Here is a 12,500-nt window from a genome sequence, read left to right on the forward strand (position 1 = left end):
CACAGTTGTTTTAAACACTAGCAGACATTTTTTAGTCTGGTGCCCTGATGACAGTTAATCTGCTGCACTTTAATTAATCTATATAGCACGCAATCGGACAATATTTCAGTGGAAAAAATCTAACTAACCAGGTTCTAGAAATTTTTGGAACTTTGAAACTTTTTACACGTTTTTGACGTTTTTCGTAAAACTTTATGGTCATTGAGCACCCCCTAAACATTATCTGATTGGAAAGATTTTTTCCACAGTCAATTACTATGTCAAATGGCACAAAATGAACAACTATGCATTCAAATCCGAGAAAAATTTTTTTTTCCTGTGTTCACATGAACAGCCCTAATATATATATATATATATATATATATATATATAAATATATATATATATATATATATACATATATATATATATATATATATATATATATATTATATATATATATATATGTATATATGTATTTTTATATATATATATATGTATATATATATATATATATATATATATATATATATATATATATATATATATATATATGTATATGTTTATGTATATGTATATATATATATATATATATATATATATATATATATATATATATATATATATATATATATATATATATATATATAATTAATTGCCCCAATGTCTAGCAAATACTTTGTACCTAGTCTAAAAATGTTTCATTGCTCATGAATGCTGTCTAGAGGAAGTTTCATGTAATTTGGAACTCATTTAGAGGTCCACCAAATCTGAAAAATGGTACAATGCACAGCTTGACGCAATGGGATTTTTGCATGCTAAAAATTCTTAAGCCCGAAATATATTTCATTCTAAACTGATAAGCTGATTTCTTTGATTGTTAACATTAGTTGCCAGCTTGTACTTCTGAAATTTTTGTTTAATGTGACATCAAAATTAGAGTGCAAGAAAACTGCATCAGATTTTAAAGTGCTAAAGTGGTTATAGCACAGATTGTCATCTTTTATGGAAAAATTAATATTCAAATGATTAGTGAAAATAAATCATGCTAAAAGCTTCTAAAACTATTTGATGATAATGCAAAACTAAAAGCCATTCCAATCAAATGCAAATCAAAAAGTTTGACTGCTGGGTGTATTACAAAAGTTCATCAAATGGAAGAGATCCTGTCTAAGACATCTGCACTTTATTTTCTATCACTCTTCTCAGAATGAATGAATGAAATAACACAACGTTTAATGATCAGAATCTGATCATTAAATGTTGTGTTATCTCATTTTTTCATTATCTCTTATGTCAGCTCATTCACTTTTTCCTTTTTTGTTATTAGTCTGGCTTTTGTTAATAGTTATTGTTCTTCTTTTTATCATAATTATTTTTTGGTCACTATATTATTACTTTTTATTGTTTGTTTGTTTTTTGCTTTATTTGTTTATTTTATTAAGGTGTCACTCCAATGACTAGTTTTCAACTATACGAGTCACGCCAAACCTAACTTTGTAAAATTATGAATAAATTGCAATTTATTTCAATTTTTATGGTTAAATAAATGGATAAAAATATATTAAAAAAAAAAATTGTTGTCCTTAAAAGTTGAATGTCGCAAAAAAAGAATGAGGTTGCAGGACATATGTGAAAGAAGTAATGTGTCAAATGAACTCAACACTGTAGTTGCAATGTTAGCAAATAGTGACAGTGATGGCGGTAATATTCTTTCAATACCCAAATCAATTGTTTCTGCTTAGTGTGGAAAAACTCCCAGAAGTCATCATCATTGAGTCCAGACTGGTACACAACATTCATTCTATATGATATTCTACAAAACCAAAGCATATCAACATGGCACAGATCGAAACACAGGTGATATTGTAGCAGAAATTTGAAATTCTTTCTTCATGGAAATGTTGTTATTTAATGGGTAACATGATATTCAATACTACAGCATCAAACACTGGGCATGTGACAGTACCATGTGTTACAATCCAGCAGTGAATAGATAAAGCTCTTCTATGGTCTGCTTGCCGTTATCATGTTGGTGAAGTTATATTATCACATGTTTGATAATCTAAATATTGAAACTTTAAAATCTTAGTGTTACTGATCCGTGTGATTTTAAATCACACAGATCAGTAACACTACATTCATCAATATCTGCAACTTTAAAAGTTGTGGAACAGTTATCTTGCTTTAACAGAATTGATTTCAATAAAATAGCAATAGATTTTGTTGACAGTCTTGAACTCTCTTGTTTACAGTAGCTCTTACATTTACAGTAGCACTTTACAAAGCCAGATGGATGTTAAAATTATTCTATGCCATCAAAATTTGTCTCTTTGAACAGTAGTTTGAGGAACTTCCACAAGAGTTAATAACAACAAACCAGCAGACTTTGAAACTCCGGAACATTGTTAATTTTGTGACACTTATCTATAGTACATGGTGGATGTCTTGCACATCTGCAAAAAACATCATGCCACGACCTGATGTTTTACCAGACAATGCTGTCATATGCAACTGTTAATCTAGAGATATCACAGTGCTATCGTGCCTTTAAACTTCATCTATGGTACTTAACAACAGAGATGGTATCTATTGCTCTGTGGAGTAGTAAGGTTGAGCTCTTGCAGATAAACTTCTTGCAGACAGATGATGGTAGATGATAATGTTTTGATTACGCCACAGCACAGATTTGGATCAGGATTTGGATAGCTGAGATTTCCCACTAATGACATAACAATGTCAACAAGATTAACAAGTCTAGTTGTACCAGACTGGTGGTCTGTCTTTCACTTCCCAGAGTTCTTGATGCATGATGATGTTTGCAATTGGTCAAACTTAGCCTCATTAAATGCATCATTAGTCAACCTGAATTCCATTAACATTGTCAATAACTGTGCTGAGAGGGGAGTTTAAGTGTAGACTTTCTGGCTTCTTCAAAGGGAAAAGAACATTATCAGATCATTTTGCTAGTGGTTAAGCAAGATTGCCACACACAGCCCAATCTCTATAAATGAAAGAAATTACTGGAATTTAACTTTAAAATGACCAATATCTGTGTAAGAGTGAATAAACTTCTGTTTGATTCACTTTCTAGAATATATTGTCATACTGCTTGTGTTATGAAGCTAATAAAGCCATGGCTATAATGATATTGCAGTTGGTGTAAAGCATGTTAAAATGGTAAAATTTTAAAACTAGTGGACCCCCAAAAGTTTGTTTAATTCCTCTGAAACTTTGCAATAAATTATTTTATTATTAGAAAAAAAAATTAAATGGGCAGAAGTGATTTAAACAAATTTTTAAAAATCATGGGACATTATATATAAAATAAAATTAAATAAATATAAAGCACCCCCCCTCCTCCCCCACTCTGCGCCGCTTTATATAAATATATATATATATATATATATATATATATATATATATATAGTTTTATAGTTTGTTGCATTTGGGAAGAGCGGAAGGAAAAAATTGATTCTTACGCCAACACATACGTCACTCTTAATTACTTTTGAATTTCGTCCAACATTTGCGTGTTGTCAGAAAGTTAAAACCATTAATTTAATTACAAATTAATTGTTTTTTAAAAAAACCACAAAAACGCAAATTTAATTGACCAGAATGTTTTTAACAATTTAAACAATGTTTTTATTTTTATTTATTTTAATAAGATATTTTTATTTTTAATTTTTTTAATAAAATGTTTTTATTTTAATTTTTTTTACTGTAAATCATGCGCGGAGTGTTGCTACATTGACTATCTTAGAGCCTGACTCGCAAGGGAGTGCTGCTACATTGACTGACAAATAGCCTGACTCGCAAGGGAGTGCTGCTATATCGATTGACAAATAGCCTTACTCGCAACAGAGTGCTGCTACATCTACTATCTTTTAGCCTGACTCACAAGGGAGTGCTGCTACATCGACTGAGGATTTGGTTGGGGCAGGCAGTCTATCAATCAATAAAAAAAAATTCCGGTCTTGCATTTTAATTTTTACTTTTTGTCAACAAAATATGGAAAAAACTTTCTGACAACATATAAGAATTCTATATATATATATATATATATATATATATATATATATATATATATATATATATATATATATATATATATATATATATATATATATATATATATATATATATATATATATATATATATATACATATATATATATATACATATATATATATATATATATATATATATATATATATATATATATATATATATATATATATATATATATATATATATATATATATGTATATATATATATATATATACATATATAATATTATTGCATATTATTAAAGAGATAAAAAAGCATCAGATTACTATACTTTTGGTGAAGAAGAAAGTATTTATGATCATGTTGAAAAAGTGGATGAAAAGATTTATGACAGTATTATACATCGAGTACGGTTTTAGTTTTTATATAAATTTGTTAAAAAAATATTTGTTTTCTGTTGAACTGATCTTTTTTTTTTAATTTTTAAATTTTTTTGTTAAATTATTTTAAAATGTTTCTAATATTTTATAATAGAGTATTTATACTTTTGAAGTTAACAAGGAATAGTGGAGGAGAAAATAATTTTTTTTTTTTATTTAATCATCCAATAGTAAGATAAGAATTATTTACAAAATTATTTTTTAAAAAACACCTTTTTTTAACAGCAACTTTTTTTAAAAAAACAATTACTTTCTAAAAACTATAATTATTTCAATTTTTTTTATTAAATTGCATTTAATAAAAAAAAATTGAAAACAATAACATTGCATTATTTTTTTGCAAACAATAACATTGCATTATTTTTTTGTTCAATTCAATTCAATTTTTTAAGAAATCCAGTATTAATGTTGTTGTTGATGATAAACCTATGGATAAGCGAGCTCATATTGTTAATGAAATAATTGAAACAGAAGAAGGTTATTTAAAAGCATTAAAAGTCATGGTTGATGTAAGATTAATTTTATTTTTTTGATGTAATAAGTTTGTTTTTGTTGTTTTGATTAATTTTTAGTAAAATAATAAGACATTAAAAAATTATTATTATTAAATAAATAATTTAAATAATTGTTAAATAAATAATTATAGTTAAGAATACTTTTTGCAGAAATAATAAATTTTTTTTTTGAACTTCATTTTAAACTTTCTTGATTATATAATATTTTTAAGACTAATGACTCACTGGGCTAACTGAGGGGATTAATTCTCTACTAGCTTTCTACATAAATAACAAATGACCCCTGAGTTAACTCTCATAGTATTTTTTCTAAATTGAGTTTTTAAGATGTTTGAAGATGATTTAAATGATGAAGTATTCAAAATCCAATTTTATATTTTATCTAACATTCCTTAAATTAACTTTTTTATAGTCTTTTTCAGTTGTCAAAGTCTTAAAAAAAATAGTTTTTGATTTCAATAAATATTTGTAACATACAAGTTTGTAATATTAGTGTGATGAAAATATACAATATATGTATCTAACTTTTTGCATTTCTCTTGTTTTTGGTTCTGTTTTGGTTTTTAGCCCAAAAAAAGTGTTTTTACCTGTTCAAAAAAAAATTAGAAGCTTCAGATATAACCCTTGGAATTAGGGTCGGCATTCGGCAATGCCGACCTAACTGCCGACCTGAAAGTATTTGAGATTGGCAAAATATTGCCGACCTTGTTTATATGTTTTATGGTTAGACCTTTGTATCAAATAATTTTTGCCAACCTGATGCCTCAAAAAGACTGAGGTCGGCAAATTATTGCCGACCTAATTTTTCCTAATTCCAAGGGTTGCAGATATGAGTTTAACAGCTCTTTCTACAATTGGGAATTGTTTGGCAGTAAGAGAGAGTTTACTACCAGTTTAAATAGCTTGTAGTATCTCATTTGAAGAAACAAAAACTCCTAAGCTCAACCTTATTCGAAGAAACCTCAATTAAGTCAGTCCAAAATATTAGCTTTGAAAAGCAAGGGCTTAACTGCCTTAGCTTTAATTTTAAGCTTGAAATTTGAATCAATTTTCCTGGATACCTAATTTGCAGGATTTGATTCAATTACAACTTCATCATCTAGTAGCATAGCATAAAGGAAATTTTCTTTCGCAGCATCACCTTTTTAGAAGAATACTTTTTAGGTTCATTGTTTTTTCCATTTATTTCCGATATAACACGGAGAATTGGTAGCTCAGACTGGTGAAGCAAACAACCAATTCTAATTTTACAAACAAGCCATCATCCACACCAGCACCAGAACATATTGCCTGGAACTATTGCTTGTATAACACTTATAGAACAACTGCTGAAAAGAACATGTTATGACCAGAAAAAGGATTATTTTCAAAAGTAAAAGTGAGACAATGTTTACATTTAGGCAGGTTTGACACAAGGCAGGTTTGACACAATTTGGCACCCCATTACTCTTGTATTTCATTGTCTTGTATTTTCAAAAATTCATTTGTTCATTTCATAAAATAATAAATTTTTGTCTTTTTTTCCATCTACACCAATTATTTTAATTCTAAAACTTCTTGACGGTGTATAGTATCAATTGAATTAGCCACTCTTGTTTTTTCACAAATTACCCTATATTTAGTTATTACACAGTCAATTTTTTTTTTTAATTTTAATTCACCTCCCCAAAGCCATGAAGTTCACTACAGTTGAAGAGTCTACTTTAGATGTGGTTACAACTCTCTCTCAACTATATAACTCCAAAACATGAATCTTGAAGAGCAAGGCCGCTGTGCAGAGGAACAAGTTAAGCGCGGTACTGCCAGGGATGTGGTGGGGGTTGAACTTGGAACTTTTTGCTTATGAGGCGAGTGTTCTACCACTACCTTACTACCGCATTAAGTAATGCAGTTGTAGTAGCATCACAAACTTCATATCATATTGCAGCCTTAGCTATATTAGTTAAGTCTAGTACTATTTTTTATTAACTATTTGGTTTTCAAACTCATCATTTTCAGCTGTATCTAAAGTTAAGAATTCAACGCTAAAAATTTCATGTGAATCAACTGTTGATGTTGTTTGAAGATTTCTCTGTCTAATTTGCCTTACGGTAGCCTCTTTTTTCACTCCAATAAAAAATTTTACAATCCTTGTTGCCACTGCTTAGTCTACACTGCTTAAATTCTAACTTCATTTTGGTCCTGATTTGGATCATTTGTCCTTTAAATATTCTCTTGCCATAACAGGGACCTAAAACAAGTTGGGTATTATAAAATTGAAAGTGTTTTAATTTAAAGTGACTAGAAATGTAACGCGTTTTTTTGGTTCTTGTTTTTTTGTTGTTTTTTTGTCGTTTTTTTGGAAAAAAACGCATGGGTCCGTTTTTTTGTTTTTTTTGGGAAATATTCAAAAATTCATTATTTATGCTACTAAATTTAATTTTAATAACAATATCTAAGTTCATATTTTAACTGAAATTATTTTTATTTTGGTATGCTTAAAGGTTAACACGGTTGAAGCAGTTCTGTATAAAAACTGCTTAGGTAATTTTATCTTCCTCTTTTTATCTTTATTGGTTTTAGTGTTATATATTGACACTATAAACATTGTTTATTTACATTTATTATATTTAATTAGATTTAACAATTGATATATATATATATATATATATATATATATATATATATATATATATATATATATATATATATATATATATATATATATATATACATATACATACACATATATATATATATTCATTTATTCTGATTCACTCCCAACAAGACTGCAATAAACCACTATTAAGTTGAGAGTTACTAGGAAAAAAAGAAATGAGTTTTAGAGCTAGGAAACAGTTGACAGAAGACTTAAAGAGTAGTAGGTTGAACGAATCAAGAAAATATGAGGATGAAAGAGTGTTCCAAAGGGTTAAAATGCCAGTGAAAGAACTAGACAAATAAAAGTTTTTAGAGCATGCAGGGATAGATACAGTAAATTTGTAGAAAAGATAAAGAGATGCAACTTTGCGACAATGGGAAAGAGGCTCAAGCTTAGCAGATAGAGCGGATATAACTATGTTTACATTATTGGACCTTGTCTAGAAGAAAAAGAGCATCATTAGAAGAACAGCCCAAATATGAGAACAGTAATCCATACAGAGACAAATGAGAGATTTGTACAGGTAGAGAATGGAATTAGAGGTAAGAAAATGACGATAATGATAAAGGGATGCTAATTAAGCAATCGATTATATATTTTGTTTACATGAAATATATTTTAATTAATATATACATATAAATATATATATATATATATATATATATATATATATATATATATATATATATGTATATATATATATATATACATATATTAGTATATATATATATTTATGTTTATATATTAGTATATATATATATATATATATATATTTATATATATATATATATATATATATATATATATATATATATATATATATATATATATATATATTAGTATACATATATATATATATATATGTGTGTGTATATATATATATATATATATATATATATATATATATATATATATATATATATATATATTAGTATATATATATATTAGTATATATATATATATATATAAATAAATATAACTCTTCCCCCCCCCCCCCCCCATTCTTTAGATAAAAGTCTCTTTCTTTAGATAAGAACTCAGTTATTTTTATGTGCTGTGGTAATCTTTTGTGAATAATTTAAGTCTAATTTAAGTTTAATTGTCCAATATTTAGTTCATGCTTAAGTTCATTTTCTATTCAACAGGTCTCTAATATTGTTTAAAAAATGTTTATACTCAAAAGTTCAACTTAGTACTCAAATGAAGTGAAATTTTATATAAATCTATTTAAAAAAAAATATTTTAAAATAAATATATCAAAAAAGTTATAGAAATTCATCTTTTTATTTTTGATATAAAAATTGCAGTTTTTCTGCAATAGAATCTAAAAATAGATTAACACAAAAAATAACATCACCATATTAAAAACACTGAGTTGTGATTTTTTATCTAAATGGGTTTTAAAGCACCATATTATCTATATATACATACGTATATATATAAAGAGAAAGGATATCTTCAAATTATTGAGTAATTTTTTTTTTGTTCTTCTTGTTGGTAATCAATATATGGTTAAGCTCTTCATACAGGGGACAGAAAAAAAACCTTAGTCGCCCATTTACTTTAACCTCTGAGCCAAATTAGCAAAATTGAAAAAGTTAAATATTCCTTTCGCCATAAGATGTCTAAAAATTGAACTTGAAAAGCAAAGCATGATAAAAAGTTCTGCAAGTGTTCTGATATAGTACTATATGAGATTGTACAGATAAAAAAAATCATGGAAACCATATATTAATTTTTGAATCTTGGAAACCATATATTAAATCAGTTGCAAAATTAGCATCTGCAAAGGTTGCACCTCTTTATTGAGCTCAACACTTTCTTACTTCAGATTCTGTTCTCTATCTCTATAAATCTCAAATCCGGCCTTGTATGGAATAATGTTGCCATATCTGGGGCGGATCTTCTAATGATACCCTTTCTCTTTTAGACAAGGTGCAAAAACGCATTGTAAACATAGTTGGACCTGCTCTTGCAGCCAACCTCCAACCATTATCACATCATCAATATGTTGCTTCTCTTTCTCTTTTATACAAATGCTATAATGGGCACTGCTCTAAAGAGCTAGCGTCTCTTGTACCATCTACTAAAATTCATTCTCGTGTTACTTGTCATTCAATTAAGTATCATTCTTTTTCTGTGACTGTTCCCAAGTGCTCAAAAAACGCTTATTTGTTTAGTTTTTTTCATTGAACATCAGCTCTTTGGAATTCGCTTCCTTCATCTTGCTTTCCTTATTCAAATAGTTTGCAATCCTTTAAGTCGTCTGTCAATGGTTATCTTGCTCTACAATCTTCATCTTTTCTCTTCCAGTAACTTACAACTTTAATTAGTGGTTGCTTGCAGCCTTGTTGGAAGCAAAGATATTTAAAAAAAAAAAAAAATGTAATTAAAAAAAAATCTAGATAAAAAAATTAATTATAATTAAATAAATCACAAATCATCAGATAAAGGTGGTCTGGAAAACTCCGTAAATATTAATAATTCAAAATTTTTAAATTTTTTTTGAAATTAAGTTCAGTATAGGAATTTTTTTTTATAAGGGCCTACTAGCAAAATTTTTTTTTTGACAAATATAACAAAGAAACAATGTAATACTAAATTACTACACAATATACAAATACTCAAATAAGTAAACAATCTCGATAGATTCTGATATTAAATTTAAATTAAATTGTATGGTATTATATACTAATATATTTATATTATCAAAATTAAAATGGTAACTTTCTTATTGGGTAAGAATAGTTTCTATATATAATGGGAGTTACCATCACAATTGTTAGTACAACATGACAAAGTAACATTTCCATACATACGAATAGTAAGTTATATATCATAACTTACTTAAAGCTAATTTAATTTGTTATTAAAAAATTTATTTTAAGTTGGTGTTTATACATCTAATTATACTTTTAATGGTCATATGCTAAAAATATAGTAGAATAAAGAAAACTATTCCAAAATTTATGCCAAATAAAAACTGAAAAATTGTTAAAAAAAGAAAAATAACACCAAAAAAACGCAAAAAAAACACATGATTAGAGATAAGCAATGGATGCTCTTTTTTTTTTACTTAATCTACCATTTTTGTGAAGTGTATTTGTATGTATAATAATACTGGTAAAAAAAATCGCATCTGTTACTTTTTTACTTTTCTCACAGAGACAAACTGTTTCATTGTGCACTCACTTTTCTCGACATCAAGCTTCCCTAAATGTTTATTGTTTTACTATCAAATCAAAATCATTTAAGAAAATATTTGTTGCAAAGGCTTTTGCAAACCTTAATAGGTGGTGGTGGAGGGGCAGTCAGGGAGGTTTGGATAGGGTACTGAATTTCTAACTACACATATCAAATTCTTATTGCTTAACATTTAAAAAAATGGTTTTAAAAGTATATTCATCTATCTTTACAATTATTATTAATTGGAATAACACACTGACAAGCAGGCAGATCAAACAACATTTCCAGTTCTTTTCTAACCTACTTATACTGGGTATATGGACACTGCTTGAATTGTTCTGGAAATTTTATTTTTCAATGAGTTATCTTTTATCAAAGGTTAAAAAACTGGCTTTTTTCACGTCAATTTTCAAATCAAAAGTTAATTTCTGCCCTTAAAATAAATCTTTCTCAAACTTGTAACCATATTGAATGAGCTGTTTGTAAGTTGGCAAATCCCTCATGTATAAATTGTAGAGTTTTTTACTAAATCTTTTCTACTAAATATTCTTTCTACTAAAGCCTTTGTAGATCTTTAAAGCTTTTTTGAGCTCTTGTTCATATCACAATATGAGTTTATTATTTAATTAAAAAATAAAGTGAGAATCTTTCATTTAGTTTATCAAAGTAAATATATTCTGGAAATTTAAACATTTTATAAACAAATAATACTGTTATAATTCCACAGAAACATTATATAAACAACTCATAATGTATTATTGAGTTATTAGACTAATTATTAATTAGTTACCAGTCCAAAGTATAGCATGATGTAAGCTAATAATAACTTATTTATCAAATTAAAAGCATGTTACAACCACTAATGTTATTTAATACACGATAGATAGATAGCAAATGCGTAACATGCAATACAAAATAATTTTTATTAAGTTTAAAGAATTTTAAAATTTTTTTTTGTGGCAATTAATTAATATAAATACAAAACATAAACTGCACACTGAGCCAAGTGATATTCCATACATAAAAGTACTTACTGGCCATCCTGTTATTAAAATATGTTACCAAAATAAAATTGAAATTGAAGTTAAATATAAACAATACTGTTTTAAAACTTTCAAAATAAGCAAACTGCTGCTAATGATTTAAAATAGGTGCATTAATTTCAGAATCAATCAATGAAATTTATGCTTAAGTATTGTGTTCATGCAAAACAATTTTTTAAAAACCAGGGTTCCTTTTTTTTTAATTAAAATTTTTTAAATCAATTTTTATTTAACCTTTTTCAGAAAGCTTTTTTAGCTTTGTAACTCAATTTCCAGGCAACCCTAAAACCCTTACCTTCACTTCTTGATTTGTGTCTTGTCTTTGAACTTAGCCTGTTCTCAGTTTCTTCTTTTTAGGTGTTTCAGATAATTGCACTTCTAATTTAAGGCCGACTGAGATTATTTTCATGAATTTCTTTGTGATTAACGTTGGGCTGATGTCTTTTTAACGCGAACAATTCACTACTAATAGTTATCACAATATTGTTAAAATGGAATAGTTTCATATTTGGTTTAGTTCTTTTAATGAAGCTGGTTCTCCTGATGAGGCCCTCCCTTATCTAGAAAAGTTTCAAATTACCATTGTAAATTATGTTGCACCTGCTGTCTTCCTAACTAATTAACTACCTTCTACTAACTGTGTACATAACTATCTGCCTTCTACCGCTTCTTTTTTGTTC

The 12,500-nt window shown here is 27.1% G+C and overlaps 1 protein-coding gene across 1 annotated transcript in view; it reads left to right on the forward strand.

Moving 5' to 3' along the window:
- The window catches only part of LOC101239170 (guanine nucleotide exchange factor VAV2), an 85,233-nt gene that overhangs the window by 23,094 nt on the left and 49,639 nt on the right, over nt 1-12,500 (forward strand). Inside the window, exons 7-8 of the mRNA XM_065790264.1 lie at nt 4,300-4,402; nt 4,828-4,944. Coding sequence (XP_065646336.1) covers nt 4,300-4,402; nt 4,828-4,944 — 220 coding nt within the window. The remainder of the gene's footprint in view (nt 1-4,299; nt 4,403-4,827; nt 4,945-12,500) is intronic.

Source organism: Hydra vulgaris, chromosome 02 (assembly GCF_038396675.1).
Source record: "Hydra vulgaris chromosome 02, alternate assembly HydraT2T_AEP".
Classification (NCBI taxonomy): Eukaryota; Metazoa; Cnidaria; class Hydrozoa; order Anthoathecata; family Hydridae; genus Hydra; species Hydra vulgaris.